Source organism: Carassius gibelio, chromosome B9 (genome assembly GCF_023724105.1).
Source record: "Carassius gibelio isolate Cgi1373 ecotype wild population from Czech Republic chromosome B9, carGib1.2-hapl.c, whole genome shotgun sequence".
NCBI classification, from domain to species: Eukaryota; Metazoa; Chordata; class Actinopteri; order Cypriniformes; family Cyprinidae; genus Carassius; species Carassius gibelio.
In genome coordinates, this window is record NC_068404.1 from 12,486,682 (window position 1) to 12,505,417 (window position 18,736).

Below are 18,736 nucleotides of genomic sequence, written 5' to 3' on the forward strand. Positions count from 1 at the left end.
TACCGGGCCATCTCAGGGAGTGTTTCAAATCCCCTCCACTCTTCCTTTCCCTCCTCCCCCTCTCTTCCTCCATCCCGCCCTCTCTCTCTCTCTCTAGTTGACCCCCCCATCCCAATCTAAACCACCCCACCTGCTCCCCCATGAGAATGCACTTGGTGGCACTCTGTTCTGGTGAGAAGAATACCACAGGGTAAAGAGAGGAAGTCAGATTGTAATAGAACACAATGGCTGTTCTTCTCAGGCTGTGTGTTGGTGATGTGATGTGATGCCTTGTGCTCGTGTCACTTTATGTGTTTGTTGAAGTTTGAAGTTTTACCCCCTGTCCTGATCAATTAACCCTTTCATGCAACAACCACACAAAGATATCGCACCACACATGCACTTCCACATGTAAACTATGACTTCCATTTTAACAAGTAGTTCTCTCCCTCTTTCTCTATATTTATAATTGCATGAGGTTGTAATAGCTCAGTGCAGTTTTTATTTACAATGCAAAAGCACACTAGTTAAATCAAATCAAAATTATTATTTCATATATAAGGGGCATTTCAACTGAATCAGTTATCACAGTGTGATATTTTACAACATTTTATATTTCATATTAAAAGGGGGAAAAGGGTCTTGAGTGTGGGTAAATAACAACAGGTTTTTTTTAAGAATGTTTGAATGCTTTATTCTTTTTTTTTTTAAACTAAAATCAACTGAAACAGATTATCATTTAATTTTTTGGTTGTTGTACATATTGCAGTAATTGGGGCATTAAATGTTCAGCGCATGGCACTAAAAGGTTAATACTCTTATTGTGTTTGCAAAACAACATACTATTTCCACCTACACTAAGCCCTCCGACAAATCAACCAAAAGTGTATTTTATCATGACACGTGTTTCACAGGACTTATTCACAAGCACTCAACTGCACAGGTGAGCTACTGAGCAAGTTTACTACATCAGAAAAGTTATGCATACGGAGATGGATATGTGATGTAAATGTCAAAACATACTGATTTTTAAAATCACACAAAAAGTGTTTTGAGGTCATATTATTGTGCAAGGAGCCTCACAAAGTAAATTGTGTGTGAACTTTTTGGAGTTGTAGATGTTTTTGGAGGTGTAAAATGTAGGTAGATGCATAGGTTGGCAAATTATGACAACTAAAGCTGAAATTATTGGCACCTATAACTCACAAAATGGGCATTGAGTTATATAGCAAGACTCTGGCAATTACCACGACATCATAACATCCTGCTTGTGAGTTTAACACACATTATCTACAGAAAATGTACAAGTGTAGTAGTTTTTCTTCATGAGCTGAACAATACGATGCATTACAATTCAATGTAACAACAATGATTGTATCAGTACACTACATATAGGATAATAAAATCTTGTACCTGATTACATGATCCCTTTTTCTTCTTCATTCAGGTCTCCTTTTCTCTCCCCATCACATAGTCTTGTTAGGCTACTGTATCCAAGGGAGAATTAAATTTAACCAACTTTACAGAGACTAATTTAAACAGAAGCCTGAGCTATAACCCCTCTCTCTCTTCACTTCTCTTTCATTGCTTCTGCTGCTCATCGGCTGAGAGCCAGAAGATGTATGTCAGCTTTATATAATGGCAATCTTTTAGGTTTCATTCCTCCTTGCTCAAGGGGCTGTGTGTGTTTCTGTTTGTGTGCACTTGTCTGTCTGTGTGTGTGTGTGTGTGTGTGTGTGTGTGTGTGTGTGTGTGTGTGTGTGTGTGTGTGTGTGTGTGTGTGGTATTGGAGTACTTCTCGCAGCTGGGTGCATGTGTGTTTGTGTCTGTGTGTGTGTGTGTGTGTGTGTGTGTGTGTGTACAGCATAATGTGCACAATGATGGTGATTTGGTGTAAGGCACACCAAAGATTACAAAGGGCTGATGATGTTTGTGTAATTAACAGATCACTCACTTATTAAGAGCCATAGAGAAATAGAAAGCAAGGAAAAACAAGCAAATGGAAAGCTTTCTTGAGAAACCCCAAAAGTGACGAGGGACAGTTAACAAAGGACATAAATATAAGGGGTGTACAGAAATTGTGTCAATATATTAAAGAGACTGAAACATAAAACAGATGCATTAGATGCACATATTGTGTTCTTCATAAAAAGAACAAATCAGCACAATTGTGAAATATAACAAATCTATACCTGTTACACATGCACACATAATGCCCTCATGACTTTTGTCTCAGTCACCCTGTTTGTAGAAAAAATGATTGGTGGATGTTGGCGAGTGGAACAAAACAATATCTACATCATATGTTCTTGTGACCCATTTTAATGATGCTCACAGAAATTCTCCAGACATCGGTTCGACATGCAATAGTTATCATCAGTCTGGTGATGGCACTGAGGATTTGGTTAGTGACGCACCATAAGAATAGGTTACAAATAGAGTGTAACATCTTCATTAGGTCTCCAATTCATGACTGCTCTCAATTCTGACCCTCGATATTGTGAATTTTGTATTTAGTTTATACTATAACGAATAATCATGTATTTCAGACAATGTCAGCATCCATTTAACAGAATAAACCACATTAGTCATCAGTTAAAATAACTTGGAATTTCCTCCATCATTATTACAGTCTTCAGTGTCACGTGATCATCTAAATATCATTCTAATTTGCCGATTGCATGCCCAAGAAAGAGTTTTCATTATTTTCAAAGCTGAAAAACAGTTAATAGTAGAAACTGTAATGCATTTCTTTCTGTTTTTATGAATGGAAAATTAAAAAGAACAACAATTATTTGAAATAGAAATAGTTATTTTACCATATTTTTCACTGATGTCCTCACAGTTTAGAATTAAGTTTTGGATTACTTTTTTATACTGAAATAACCTTGGTGGAATATGGCTCCCTTTCAGTCTTAAATGAACATTAAACATGCACAGACAAAATCATGAAGAAAAGAGAGTGCCACGGATGCCTTCTATGCCCTGTTTAAATCCCAGAGCCTCCTGCCATCTCTTGACATTTATCTTTTTGCCTTAACTAGAAAAAATAATCCTGGTTTCAGTATGTGTGTGTGTGAAGAGAGAGAAACAGCCAGAATCAACAACTAAGCAACTTACATATGCATATGATATGTCTCATAACTGAAAAAAATTGTACAACTGCTGCAAAATTGCATATACGCATTTACACATTTGCTTATCAAAACAATCATGGATCACATAATTAGAAAACAATTTCCAAAGTGTATCTCAGATCTTCTATACCTATTCTGAAACACACACAAAAATTCTGTACCCTTTACTGTAAATATGCTACATATATGATATACTGAAACATAGCTAAGGCAAAGCAAGCAGAGATGTGCAAAAAGCACTTTTAAAAGCACATTCCACCCCAACAAAAACACTGCAATCAACACTTTCAGAGCCGGCCCAGGAAAGAAGGAGACTGACAGACGTTATTCTAAGAGAAAGGAGGAAGTTGGACATGCAGATGCTCTGTTTTTCTGCACTGGAGCTGAAACATGGATTTCGGTGGACAGACACGACCATTCAGACACACACAGGAAAGGAGCCACCTTGAGACAGTGACTCCAGGCATGTGTAGGCTAATTTGGCTAATTTCATTGTCAGTTCAGCTAATTTAATCAGAATGGCACAAACAATGCCAAGGAGCAAACAAAAAGACACGATATATAGGCCACCCTGAATGCACTGTAAGTCACTTTACAAAAAAGCTTCTGCCAAATGCATAATTCTAAATGTCAAATGAACAGGCCCTGATGTCTAGTTTATCCTGATGATAAACTTTAATTTATAGTCCAATAAAGGTTTAACCTTTTTTAAATTTCTGTTTGCATTTTATTTCTATGAAACTGAAGCAAAAATATTTGAAGTTGCAACAACTATAAAGACATTTTATGAAAGACAGACACAGAATGACATAGTGAGAACAGAAATGAAGAAGAGAAAATAAGACAACAAATGGAGAGAGAGTGGGAAATTTAGGAAAGATGGAGAGTGCTTTTCATGGCGTTAGTTTGTCACATCCTCTGATAACATTGTTTTGTGCAGTGGTTCAGTGGTGGGACATCATATTTTTAAGCTCGGCATCTAAATGGCAATCAGCCTCTTTTCCTTGTATATCCTCTACTACTCCTTTGACCCTTCTAGAGGGGCATTGTAAGGGGGACCCCCTGGATCACGATTTTAGCCACAGCCTAACAAAACTTTTAGTTCCATTGACTTCCAGTCATACGCATGTGAATGCATCAGACCGGAAACACAAGTCTGTGGAAAGATATTTCACATTTCACTGCAATGCACAGTTCAAGCTTGGCCTGCGAATTCGCATCACGTTGTTCATTGTTCATTTTTGGGTGAACATTACCATTAAACCCACAATAAAAGCCACTTATACCTAAAATGACAAAAATTCTATGGCTTTTTATGATCTTTTAAGATCCAGAGTTTTCCCACAGACCTTGACTCCATCGTTGCCATTCACTACTTTCTCCTGTTTATTCTGTTCCTCATTCACCCCCCTTCTCTACATTTTGTCCCCTCATCTTTTGCTTCATCCATTGTTTTAACAGCATCTCAGCATTGGCTCCCTAGAGTGACCAGTGCTACACTTACAGGAAGTCCAGCGTCTGCTTCCTGTCAGGTTGAAGAGAACAATCAATCATTTCCTCTTTTGACCTTCACAAATAAGTCTGGCCATGTTATATGCTTGTGTGTTTATAGTAGTTTGTACATAACAGGGCTAGAGAACATTTACACATGTGAACCAGACTTCTTGACCGTTTACAAGTGGCTCTTATTGTACTTGGTGATCTCTGTTTCCTTTTTTTCTGTTGAACAGCAGTCAGCACAGATCTATAAGGGAACCTGGATAATAAGCTGCTTGATATGGCATAGACTGACTGATAAAATATCCTTGTTTGTGTATTAGATAATCATTTGATTTGCCAAGTTTGCAAGATTAGCTGCATTAAATCATTGTACGCTTTTCAGATTTGTTGGAGATGGCAAAATTTAAAACATTAATAGTACTTTCAAGGTTCACACACACATATAATCTCTAACAATCAATAATAATAAAAAAAAAAAAAACATTTCATTTTCAGATATATTATTAAAAAATAAATAAAACAATACTTTTATTGTTTCTCAGTTATTTTGGTAAAACAAAATTAATAATGAAAATGAATAGGGTTAAACTTAGACTAAATACCACAGCTTAGTAAGGAAAACTATTTGAATGGCTATGTTGTGTCTTGTTACTGATTGGTTTACCAAACCAAATTGTCTAAAACAATAGATTGGTGTTGTGAGTCATAACTTTCTCAAGAGAACTTTCAGAGAGTTGGTTCTCTTGCCTTGATTTTAAAACTGGCTCAGTTGAACTGAATATTATTAATTCCCTGGTATTAATGCAATGTGAATGACTCAAACAACAGAATGCTGAAGCACTGGTTTAAATAGTCGGCTCCCACACTTTTCGGCAGTTTGTGCTTTTGAACCCTTTGTGACAGTAACTTCCATAGGAAATCACTTGTTCATTAGAAGTTTTGAATTTCAATTTGAGGAAGGGGAAGCTTGTAGCTGCTTGTACGTATGCCTGCCGCAGCTCGGGTTCCCTGTCTGTCATTCTTTCTCATGCGTGGAGTCTGTTTTCCCAGTGGAGGTTTCTAACATTATTCTGGAATTTGTCTCTAGTACATTACTCTAGTAATGAAGTAATCAGAAATGGAGAGCTATTTTCCTTGCTTACATTTTTATTTATTTATTTATTTGCTCTTATTTTGTTTTGTTTTGTATTTTATTACTATATTACAGAATGCTGTTGTTTTCCGGATATTAGCGAGCTGTATACAACACCAGCAGCACAATTGCTTTTATTCAACTGTTAAATTAGAAGTTAATAATGAGCAACTTACATTTTAAACACAATATTGAGATTTGTTTGATCCGTTTTTACTCTGCATACAAAAATATTTTAAAACGAAGTAAAATCTAAATTGTCAGTCCCTGGCTCCCAACAGCAGAAAGTAGTGGGGTTTCACTCTTGAATGAATCAGTCGCCCCTTTCACACATACTGATTTTACTGGTAAGTTACCGTTAAGAGACCATGTGTACACAGGACCTTTTCAAAAATACCGTTTAATTAGTTCACAGCAATTTTCCAGTATGAGAAGTCGTAAATATTTCCCGTCAATTACCTGTAAATCTCCTCTGTGTAAATACAGAACGAGAATACCAGAATGAGCATGTACAAATTCAGAATACACTAATGTAAAACATCTACTCTGGGCCTATTTAACTGCTCTGGGCCAATCATAACATTCTGATGCAGATGACGCATTTACTGTGTGCTGTGTAGTTCAATTTGAAGTCGTCTAATATGATGTCCCTGGGCCAAAAGCAGCTGCATGAATGTGAATATCTGATACAAAAATGAAAATATCAACAAAAAAAACTGAACATGCATACCCCTCCATGTGTACAAACACATCACTGGGAGGTGAAGACTTAGACGCCATTTCTGGTCAATGATCTCACAGAATTAAAAAAGATGTGTGGATAGTTCTTTACCAGGCTAATGGTGCTCTTTAAAGAGGCTAATGTTTTTGGCGGTTAAGTGAATGATACACTAACTTACTTAGGAAGACATTGGCTGCATCTGAAATCATACACTTTCATACTATATTTCAGGTGAAAACAGTAGGACTGTGTGAAAAGAGTGTGTCCAAATTCAGAGTACTCCTAAAAGAGTAAGCAAAAAGTTCCCAAGTGACCTACTACTTCTGGTGAGATTGAGAAGTACGCATCCAATACACTTTACTGTCCCATGAGGCCATGAGTGTTTGTGAATAGGTGTGTTTGACTTAAGCTGGATTTAACCAACCACCGAGAACTTTCACTTGCAGTCAGGGAGGAGTTGAAAAGGGAAGTCATCAAGTCAGATACTTACAGCTTTCTGTAGTGATGCTAACACGTTTGCATATTTGATCATAGGTGAATTAGATGCACTCAGGGCCATTTCTAGTTTTTTTATCAGTATCCATAATAAAAGTGTCCATGTTATCCACGTCTATTATTATTCTGTTCATATGCATATACATGGTCTTTACCTGCAGCCCACAGTCATTCTCAAGCCACACACAAAGATTTGCTAAAATGGATTGTAGATAAATATCAACCTCATCAGACACGCATTTTATTTTCAGACCATTTATCAACTTTTCAAATATAGATCATAGATTTCAAGCATAGATCACAGTAACGTAGCGCTGGTGCCTTTTTAATTCAGATGAAACGTCTAATGCATTATAAGTGAGTGGCTATATTGTTGTCGCAGGTTTCATTTCAGTAGGGTCAGTTAAGCACATTGGTCCGAGAGTCTGGCATATCAGCAGGTCAACAGAGGTGAGGGTGTGTCAAATCTGTCTAGAGGAAGAACGGAGAAGGCCAGGTCTTTCACCTCCGTCCAAAATCAACATTTGTTCCTGTGGCATACACAATTGTGGCTGGGCAGCGCCGGCCGTCACACCCATCGAGGTGTTCTTTATGACCACAACCGGTCGACCAGCACAATGACCTCAGCGCAGTTACCTGCTCCATACACCCATAAACACACCACGCGTAATCATGCGAACACACACACTAATCAGGAATTTAGGTTGGCTCAGACTGATGTCCGTTTGGGTGAGTCAAAAACAGTGTGTATAAACTGTGATCGCTGAGAACAGTTTGTGTGTACATGGAGGGAAGTGAAGAGAATGCTTTGTGTATTCGGATAAATTAATTAAACAATCATTGGAAACGGTCGAAAATATAATTCCCAGAGGAAGTGAGGCTCAGTTCAGGAATAATGAGGAGAAATGAAGATATATGCTGGAGGTGTGAACAGGGCTGAGAGTTCATAGGAATGATTTTATTTCAAAACTTCAAGTTTAAAAGTAATATATATATATATATATATATATATATATATATATATATATATATATATATGTGTGTGTTTGTATGATAAGTGCCCTTTTTCCTTAATATCTAGAAACGGGACAAATACGACCTTTTCTATTAGAAGCCTTTCATTTTAGTGGAGAGATTTAAACAAAATCTTTCATATTTCATTGTCACAGTGTCTTTTGAAATGATAATCATATTTAAATCATCCCTCCTTAGCATCGTCATCCTCTTTTAAGCAGTGAAGAGCTGCTGAAGTCTGCATTCATTCAGCTGTAGGAGATTTGCCATGTTAGACAGAGTTAAACATTGCTTTGACTTCAATTCAAATGGTTGTGTCTCTGTTTGACATATGAACATTGTTAGGAAAATATAATTTCTAGACTTCATTTAGTAATCTTCAAGCATACTTAATATTCTCTCTAGGCTGGACTGTGTGTATTTTTAGGTAGTAGGTACTTTACTGTACCTACAGTGCATAATTCAACTATACAGTGCCCCAGAAAAACATTTGGCACTTAAGTCTCACTCGTCAAAGATGTATTCATGTAATTAAATACATTCAGTTAAACATCCAATTAAGTGTCATTTATAAACAAATGGTGCCAGACTGCAAAGGTTTATATGAATTTCTGAATAGTCCATAACACTAATTGTGTTAGCTTAATTAATTAATGTATTTATTTTAGAAAAGTCAATATAAGTTTAAATTAATATTTTAAAGGAAAGCAATAAATGTATTATGGGCCGATTAGCATTTGATATTTGTGTTATAGCTTCACGAGCGTCTGCTGCATTGGCACAATGTGAGCTCACGCCTGACTGCACATGCTCCATAGGCTCAACGCTCTAGAATGACATCATGTCTTTCTGTGTCATCCTATCACTATTCATGTGGCTTATCCTGCCAGTGTCCACTATATCAACACACAAACTCCTCTAGGGCACAATTACCAGGGTCCGAAATGCAGGTTATACCATGAAGTCAGTGAAAATATTGTATAGCATCAGTCTTTTCCAGTTTGATATCAATACTTTTTATTTTTAATGAATTAAAAAGATGGGTTAATGTATGTAAAATTAGAATATTATTTTCTTCCTAATGTAAAATACATAATAAATATTGTATTGATACAATTCTAGTTCCACGTATTATTCTAGTTCTCACGTATCATGTTGTATTTGCAAATACTTTCTCATTAAAAAACAAATACATTTTTTAAGGCACAGTTTCTCTCCTGTGTTGACATGAAATAATAAATTGAACATTTTAAAATGCAACATACTATAATAAACGACAGATTATGATTAATAGTGAGAGGGTAACATAGGACAAAACTTGTTAGAAAAGTTACGATTTTGATGAGACATTTGGCATCATAATTTGATTAAATGATGAGACATTTAAAAGATTTCATCCGCTAGGAAGTTTATTCTTATATAGCCTATCAAACACACAAGGACAACATAAGTGACAAAGACTTCAGTCTTCTATTAAGCGGTTAGTTAATTATGCTCTTCTCTTTATCTTGATGTTTAGTCCTAATGTACACAGCAACCAGTCAAATGTTTATGAGAGATACTGTGCAGAATGGGGAAATGAATTGTGTGACTTGGAATAAACTCTCTGTCTATGTGGCATGAAACATTGCCCATTGACTGTCAGTCATATTGTTTTCCCTTCGAAAACTGTAGCGCAAACTGTTTCCCCTGACAACAATAATTCAACAGTTTAGATAAGTGCTAAACAATCCCAAACTTTAAATAAACCATTCCTGAGTATGATAGGGTTTTGCCAACTGTTGCATGTGCTCTCTCAGTCAGGACTGCTACAGCATGGAAAACAGTGATCTGGGGGTCTCAGAGACCCCTCAAAATGACAAATATACGAATTTTTTGACCTTTCACCATTGGGTTTTGTGTAATGTACAAAATCTTGGTGTGAACCAACACTGTCAAGAATGTGTCTGGCCAATGATTCAGCTGCGCAGGAAGTTTTAAACAGGGTATTGTTGAAGTTTATCCATGTGTGTGCGTGTGTGTTAAAGCTTCCTGGCCGATATCATAAATATGCCATTGCACTGTTGCCCCGTTATCACAAAACCATTAAACCGTATACCTCCAACACCCAGTTTTCCTGCATGTGTGTGTTTGCCCAAATTCTTTATTATCACCATTTCCTAAGGCTGTCTCACTTGTGAAATATCGCTGTTGTCATAAGGTCGGTTGGCTCCAATACACAACCAACATTTTGTTGAAGATTTGTGGGTGGATAATTTACTGTGTGTATCCCACTACAGTTAAATGCAAACACTGAAATAACAAGAATGCTGCTCCACCTAATACGAGAAGCTATGTCATGAAGTCTATGTCACAGTTTCCTAATTCAACACATGAACAATACAGTACATATTTTATACTGTTTTCTGTGTGGGTCAGTATTCATTTCACTATATGAAGTATATATACTGCTGTTCAAATGGCTGGGATATTGTTTGTTGTTTGTGTAAGAAGTGTCTTCTGTAGGCTGTGCTACATTTCTTTGATACAATAAAAACGTATCTTGGATATATTCTGGTTGTCAAACTCTGTGGAACATATACCTATTTTAATGTGTAAATAATGAAATCAATATATAATGTAAATTTTTATACTAAATGTATAATATATATATATATATATATATATTATCAAAAGAACAGGACATTTAATAATCACAGATTGGCTTTAATCATCTTATGTATACTTACAGCATGTCATAAAGAAGCAGACCATTGCTGTGGGCCTCTTGCCCAAATTTTATTTTTTATTTTTTTAAATGTGTACATTTGGGACAGGCTTGTGGATGGTGTCCTGTCCCTCTGGCCCCTCTGGCTGTGGGTATGTTGATCCTATTGTCTTCTGCATCAACACTCGTGGTCTGGTGCATAAAGGGCATCTGGTTAGCAGCTTAGACTCTACAGCAGGCATGAAAAGCAGCCATCATAGCCCATTCACTCACATCTGCTCAGTGGTGCGACAAGGACGAGGACTGAGTCTGGTTGACTGGGGGACAGGATTTCAGTTTGCCCAACAGGCCACAGGAGCAACGGACTGAACTGGACTGCACTGGACCCACCACTGTGCAAAGGTGACTATATAGGCTCAGTTAACTTTAGCTCTTCATTTAATGCAATAGCTTATTTGGTCAAGGCCTAAATTGTTGAATGTGAGCCTGTTGGTGATGTGTTGCAAAGTCTTAAAGGTGTTTCATCGTCCTGTTTGTAAATGGTCTGCTCAGTCTAGTTTTGTTTATCAAGAATTTTACTTATTAATTAATAAAAAAAAATCATACTATCAATCATAATGGCAATGGTTTTATCATTAAATCTTTGTATAACAAAACAAAACCGCAAGCCTATGATATATCACTCTTGGACCATCTTGTTTCTCCCTAATTCCCATTTGTCTTTCTTGTACACAGCTAATACACAACCATGGGAGACTGGAGCTTCTTGGGTAATATTTTGGAAGAAGTAAACGAACACTCCACTGTGATTGGCCGCGTTTGGCTCACAGTTCTGTTCATTTTCCGCATTTTAATTCTGGGCACGGCGGCAGAGTTTGTCTGGGGAGACGAGCAGTCCGATTACGTATGTAACACTCAGCAGCCAGGTTGCGAGAATGTGTGTTATGACGAGGCCTTTCCAATCTCCCATATCCGCCTATGGGTGTTACAAATCATTTTTGTATCCACACCTTCACTTGTATACGTCGGTCATGCTGTCCATTACATCCACATGGAGGAAAAGCGAAAGGAGCGTGAAGAAGCTGAGGTCAGCCACCAACAGCAAGTAGGTGAGGAGCGTCTTCCACTTGCAGATCAGGGAAGTGTTCGCACCACCAAGGATGCCAGCACGAAGGGTAGCAAAAAGTTCAGACTCGAGGGCACTCTGCTTTTCACGTACATATGCCATATCATCTTCAAAGCTCTTTTTGAAGTAGGCTTCGTGGTTGGACAGTACTTCCTCTACGGGTTCCGCATCCTGCCGCTGTACCAGTGCAGTCGTTGGCCATGCCCCAACACAGTGGACTGCTACGTCTCCCGACCCACTGAGAAGACCATCTTTATCATTTTTATGCTCGCAGTTGCTTGTGTTTCACTGTTCCTTAACTTTGTGGAGATCAGCCACCTCGCCTTGAAGAAGATCCGATTTGTATTCCACCGACCAGCTCCAGCGCAGTTGGAGCCTCTTGGACCACCTGAGAGGAGCTTACCATTCCTTCTGACCACCCCTGTCCAAAAATCAAAGGGTTACAGGCGCCTTGAAGAGGAGAAGAAAGACGAGGTGGCGCACATATATCCACTAGCTGAGGTTGGTATGGAAGAGGGCCAGTTCTTCTCGCCTCAGCTGGAGAAGGAGCAGAAAAGGAGTCACGAGGCGGTTATGCCAACAGCGCCACCTGTAGAGGAGACAATCATATGCGATGAGACTCAACCCTCCTTCATTCAGGTCACAGAGACACTACCAAAGCTTCCACCACAAGAACCACTTCGGGAAGGAGATGAGGTGGACAGCTTAAAATCTCCAACAGTTTTCCCAGAAGTACTGGAGGAGCGTTCAGAAGGGGAAAGTGTGGAGGAAACATATTTAATATCACTTGAAGAGAGTTTGGATATAGATCTAGGAGAACTGGCCTGTAGAGAGGTGACTGAGGAAAAGTCAGCGATGGAGAGTAGCTTAATAGATGCTGAGCCAACACAGGAAGAAAGACTTTCAGGAGCAGAAGAAGAGAAGGAAAACTTACAGGAAACTGGGGAAAAAGAGCATAACACCTTTAAGGTCCAAGAGTTGAGGAAAGAAGGGAGTTTACCTGATGTGCTTGAGGTAGCGACAGCAGTTGAGGTGTATGACCAAGAGAGGGAACTATGTGAAATTGAGCCTTTTGTTAATGAAGACATTTTGGAAAAGGTGATTACTGGTGATCTGGACATGTCTAAAATATCTGAGGGGGAGCAAGAGCCTGAGGCTTTAGGGGAGGTAGCAGGGTCAAATTTACCTGACATAGAGCCCATTGGGGATGAAGTGGATATGGGAAAGGGCAAAGCTAAGGGGGGTGTAGAAGATATGGAAGGGGATGAAGTTCAACAGGATGTAGTAGACTCAGAAGTGGCCAAACCTTCAGAGGAAGTGGTAGATATAGGAAAGGGTGAAACTCTAGAGGGTCTAGTGGATGTAGGAAGAAGTTGTGCTTTAGAAGATGTATTACAAACAGGCAAGAATGAAGTTTTAGAAAATCTGAATGAAGTTAGACCTTTTGATGCCGCAGTCAGTAAAGGTGAGGAGGTTCTAGATAAAGCTGTAGGACTTGCTGCTGACACTGAACAGGTGGAGATCTCCTTGAAGATAGAGGATCCAGAAGAGGTCCAAGTCTCTAGGGAGTGTGATGGGTCAGGGAAAAAAGAGGATTCTGTGGAAACTGGAGGCCTAGAGGAGGAGGAGTATTCTGGAGAAATGAAGGCCACAGAGGAGATGTTGGATGTATCACCTGCACCTCTGGAACTAGACAAAACAGAGGAAACAAGATCATTAAGTCGTCTCAGCAAAGGTAGCAGCAGAGCCAGGTCAGATGATCTAACAATATGACTGAACAACAAGCAGAAACTTGACAGAAAAATCCCCAAATTCCCAAGTGCCACATTATCAGGTGAATCATTGGACAAACATGTTTTCTTGGGGTTTTCAACATGTCATGAAATGCCCCAAGTATGAATTATCCCCCTTATTGAATGTATATACTTCATGTATAAAGGCCCATACTGTATGAGAAAAAAACATATTATGAATTTCTTGTAACCACCTAGGAGTTCTGGACACAAGTTTGTGTGTGTGTGTGTTTTACACACAAGTTCATCTAAAAAGAAAGGCAAAGGTACAAGAACAATGAATGATTTGTAGAGATTATGGCAATAACAAATTACAATCTTCTACTAAAAGTAGTATCTTATTTATCACAGGGAACATTACTAGGGACATACCTTCAAACATAATTCGATTTTTTTTTTCTTACTTTTCAAAAAGACCTTTTCTTTATTTATTAAATTTCTTATATCGTAAATCCAATGCAAGATGATCAGTGACATTCTGAAAAAACTGTCTATTGCTTTGAATATTTATGTTAATCTATACATTTGCCTGTTATTGTTTTATGATTATCCTGGACCATAATCATTGTGTTATTGTTTATAAATCTACAATCAATTTGTTTACAACATTTACATTCCTTTTCAGTAACATCTGGACTTCTGATATAAAGTAAATTAAAACTACAGAATATTGTAATTGAGAAGTTTGAGAATTTGTAGCGTTTGATTGCAGGTAGCAGGACTAATATTTATATGAACTGTACAACAACCAAAATGGGGTTTTATGATGTGTGTAATACCCGGGTTATTTTTATTTATTTTTTTTTTTTTTGAAGACCCTAAATAAAGATAGCTACCACACTGAGTGATGAACAGTTGTGCTGTTTGTATTCAAATACGTTTTCAACCTGCCCATGAACAACAACGATATCTGACATCAACAATTAATTTTTTTAAGTGTAATAAAATTGTATTTGCGTAAAACGTGTAACAATACGTGACATTGTGGAATTGGACAAAAATTACACATGTGCGACCTCTAGTGGTCATAATCTAATCTAATCTAAAAGAAGAAAAAAAAATTAAGGTAAAAGGTCAGGTGTGACAGCTGTTTGAAGAAGATCCAAAACAAGCCTTCTTCAGACCAACATGAGAAAACATGAAATGAGTCAAGATATTTTGGTTTAGTAACCGTGTGTCATTGTGGGTGTTTGCAACTTCTTCCGACACATATTTTGCAAATTTGACACAATTAGGATCATAGTCATACATTTACAAAAACTGTTTCTACAGAGTGTCTGTTCATCTTTGTTTCTGTTCACAAGATATCTTCTGTTCATGCCTGCATGAACAACATACAAATGATACTACACAGTGTATTTATTTACAAAAAACATCCACATACATAACCCACATATTTAAATGTGTTAAAATTCATTCAAAGGGATGTATATATGATATAAATGAGTCTGCCATGATTTAAAGGTTTTTATTATAATTTAAGTATTCTTTATAGATAAAAAATTATTATCATCAGTCATACGTCTTTTAAAACTTTCAATGTTTTCTTTTTTTGCCTACATGTAATGATGCCGAGAGCTGTAATATTTGTGGTATGGAGATACCGTTCAAATGATGATTGTCAATCTAGAAATAGAAAGAAAATATACTGTAACTAAAAATAATATGCTTTCCAGATGATGAAATGTTTCTCTTTCTATATGAAGGAAGTATTTAATCTCGCCCTTTCTTGTAAATGCTCAGTTTCTTGTTCTTATAAAGGGGACCACAGACACATTTAAGTGTGAAAGTAACACCTATGTAAAATAAATGCCTAACCTTTTTGTTGAGGCTTCTGTACCTAACCCTAACCCTGTTCCTTTACCTTACCTTTAAATTAAATCTTTAAAATAAAAATAAAAACATAAAAGTTAGATCATCTATGGCACTCAATGGTTGGATTTCCAGTGTGGAAAGCATGAATATAACATGCACAATATGTTTAAAGTTTGCCATTCCAGTTAGAGTACGTTTTACATGAAAACAGTTGAAGTGGTTTTCAAACAGCAGTCAGATCTTGGGCCTCTTGATTCAGTCTCTATAAGTCTCTTGATTTTTAAATGACATGCTCTGAAACAAATTCTCTCGCCCTCATTCTGACCACTATAAAGGTTTTCTGCATATTTTACTTTTCATGTTTCTGATATACGAATGTGCCTGTAGAAACGAGATCTCAGTATACCTTTTCCTTAAGTAATGTCTTCATGATAAAGTCCATAATTGGAAGCATGTTGATCAGCTGCCCTTTTTTCCATTGTCTGTAAAGATTCAACAGTTCTACTCCAGCTTGTCCTTCTTCACACACTGAGTACTAAATGAAAAGAAAGAAATGTGAAAGACAGTCAAATATTCTTTCATATGCACAGGATTAAAATTTATGATCAAGTAATGTAGCTTTTTTTCTTATCACTGACCTTTGGAAGTGACTGCAAAACATGAATTAACCACTGAAAATCTTTTAGAGCATTTTTCAGGCTCTGATCTTGATGCGTTTTGATGTTCAAAGCTTCCAGACTCCTGAATTTCTCAACAGTGGAAATCTGATGAGATACCAAATTTTTTTTAATGATAAGAACTTTACAACTCATCTTTTTCTTGTACCTGTAATAACTTTTCTGCAATTATATTACATTTCAAGAGATACAGCTGAGGCTGATACACTAGTTGTGGTTTTGAATGCATTAAATATTTATCAGGAATAATTAGCTAAAATAAACCAAAGGGACTAATTACAGAGGCTCCTTTGGTCATTTTTATTTCATTTTACATATAAATAAACACGTCCATGACCTTAACACAAATCATAAATTCCAATACATTTGAAATTCTATGAAAAAAAAAAACATAAAAAATTCCAAATGTATTTTTTTTTTTTACATGAGATCTCGAGTAACTTTTTACCTTGCCAATGTTGTTCTTGTATTTTGACTTCAAACATTTCAGCTCTTTAGACCATCTGAAAATAAAACCTTTACATTCATCTAAACTCAAGTCATCCACCACCTTAAAAGATTGGGGCTTTCCAGAAACCTGAAATATCAAATAGCAGAAGGGGTTATTCATTCACTGTCTAGACAAGAAGGATGCCAAAGATAATCGCTCAGTTCCTCATAATTTAGCTGTCCAGATTATTTTCTATATGAATGAAATCTTATCAGCAGAAACAATGTGTAGCCTAATTTACCTTTGCTGTGACTCTGTTTAACTGTGTTGCTAGGTCTTTTATAATCTTGAAAATGTCCAAGTTGTTTTGCTTCTGTGTGGATACAAAGTGATAGACACATGCATTTAGCTATAACTGTTATTCAAAACAAAGCATATTGAATGTATAGGCTTATTTAATTAGTAACTAAATCAATGTAAATATACCTGTAGAAATGTCTCCTGTGATCCTAATGTATCCCTTAACCTGTTTACCTGTTAGATAAAATTGGGTAAAATGTCAATAGATAAACTGTCTGCACACTTGAATCCTTAAAGCAAATTTAAACACCAAGCTTTTGGTCAAACGACCATCTTCAGGGCATATAGATAAAATTGGGTTAAAATAAATTGAAAAAGTTACAGCCCTCCATGTCTGTTCATGTTTTTCCATAAACAAACAAACCAAAAACTATGCACACATTCAGATAATACCAATAGACGTAGACGTTTCATGATGAAAACTTACTATTGTAGTAGACAACTCGGGCTTTATGAACGGTTCAGACATACGATCATATTCTATTTGAACAGTCTCACAACTAGTTTTAGTTTTCCATGTGGACATGACATCCCGTCCTTTAAAAGTAAAAAGTATCATATTAGCATTTATATCTGCGAATTGAATAAGAAAGTTAAGCCAAATGAATGACCGGTCATAGTTGACTTAGTTTAAATGAATAGGCTAGCTACATGTTTCCATTACCACATAGGAGGTCATTATTCATTGACGTAGCCTACCCTTCCTTGGCGAATCATGTTGGTTCCGAATACACTTCAAAATCATCATATGTTCTTATCCTTATATTCTTATATCGTAGGCTATTTCAGACAGACGAGCGCTTGAGAAACTATTGGATACCGAACAGTTACCACAATATATTTCAACTGCGGGTGGCGCTTAACCAACTTCCTCTTACTCGTGGGCTTTAACTGGAATCACATAATTTCCCAGAACCTGTCATAATAGCGCAGCTGATATCACAGCATTAAAACGTTTTAAAATATGCAATATTGCGATATATTGCGATGCAATAGACTATGCATAGTAAACATGGTAAATGCGGCCGCTTGAAGAAATCAGACGTCAGCTTCTTATTCTCTATCACAATCGTGTATTTATTTAGTAACATATTTTATGTCATAAGTCTCGTCTCGAGAGTTTAGCTCCGCGTAGCATATGTCCTAATATATAATGTTTTTTTTTTGTTGTTGTTCGGGAGCTTTTTAAAAATATAGAAATTATAATTCTTTCCAAATGTGATGTATTGTGTGACTACAAACAAACAGAAACATACTAGACTGAATTAGCAGGCTATGTTCATAACGCTTTATTTCTGTGACTAATTTTCAATCGTGATAAATAAATAAATTATGATGCATCACCTTATTATAGTAAAACATTTGGATTTAAATATTTAACAAAGCATGCAAACAAACGGCCGCTTTTCCAGTGACATATTTCTTATTCGTTTTTTGATCATTTCTTTTTGTGGTGAAATTATGGGGTTGCATGAAGTTGTTCCTGATAGGCGTATTAAAGGCGGTTCCCTTTCAAGGATATCTTTCTGACTATAGCCCTCCAGCTCAGATAAGCCTTCCATTTTTGCCTGATTTCCATAGAGAGGTTTGTCCAGCTTCCTCCCCCTCCATCGGATCCAACTCACCACCAGGTGGTGATCAGTTGACAGCTCTGCCCCTCTCTTTACCCGAGTGTCCAAGACATACTGCTGGAAGTCAGGAGAAACGAGCACAACGTCAATCATTGACCTCCTGCCTAGGGTGTCCTGGTGCCACGAGCACTTATGGACAAACTGTGACTTGCACAGAAGTCCAATAACAGAACACCACTCGGGTTCAGATCGGGGGGGTCATTTCTCCCAATCACACCC

The 18,736-nt window shown here is 37.1% G+C and overlaps 2 protein-coding genes across 4 annotated transcripts; one reads left to right on the forward strand and one right to left on the reverse strand.

Moving 5' to 3' along the window:
* The first annotated feature begins 11,433 nt into the window (after positions 1-11,433).
* On the forward strand, positions 11,434-13,809 carry gja8a (gap junction protein alpha 8 paralog a). Its single transcript, XM_052564540.1, has one exon. The coding sequence runs from the start codon at positions 11,434-11,436 to the stop codon at positions 13,582-13,584; it is 2,151 nt and encodes a 716-aa protein (XP_052420500.1). The 3' UTR covers positions 13,585-13,809.
* On the reverse strand, positions 13,355-17,747 carry zgc:113314 (uncharacterized protein LOC619272 homolog). Of its 3 annotated transcripts, XM_052564542.1 has the most exons (9): positions 17,586-17,731; positions 17,314-17,423; positions 17,013-17,060; positions 16,828-16,899; positions 16,545-16,673; positions 16,058-16,183; positions 15,826-15,954; positions 15,165-15,230; positions 13,366-13,500 (listed from the first exon to the last, which is right to left on the reverse strand). In XM_052564542.1, exons 1-9 carry the CDS (start codon positions 17,632-17,634, stop codon positions 13,483-13,485), a joined length of 747 nt encoding a protein of 248 aa, XP_052420502.1. In that variant the 5' UTR covers positions 17,635-17,731; the 3' UTR covers positions 13,366-13,482. The 3 variants fall into 3 exon arrangements, with proteins under 3 accessions (XP_052420503.1, XP_052420502.1, XP_052420501.1); XM_052564543.1 differs by lacking the exon at positions 15,165-15,230 and having other exon boundaries at positions 13,355-13,500; positions 17,586-17,747; XM_052564541.1 differs by lacking the exon at positions 13,366-13,500 and having other exon boundaries at positions 15,059-15,230.
* Between the last annotated feature and the right edge of the window lie 989 nt (positions 17,748-18,736).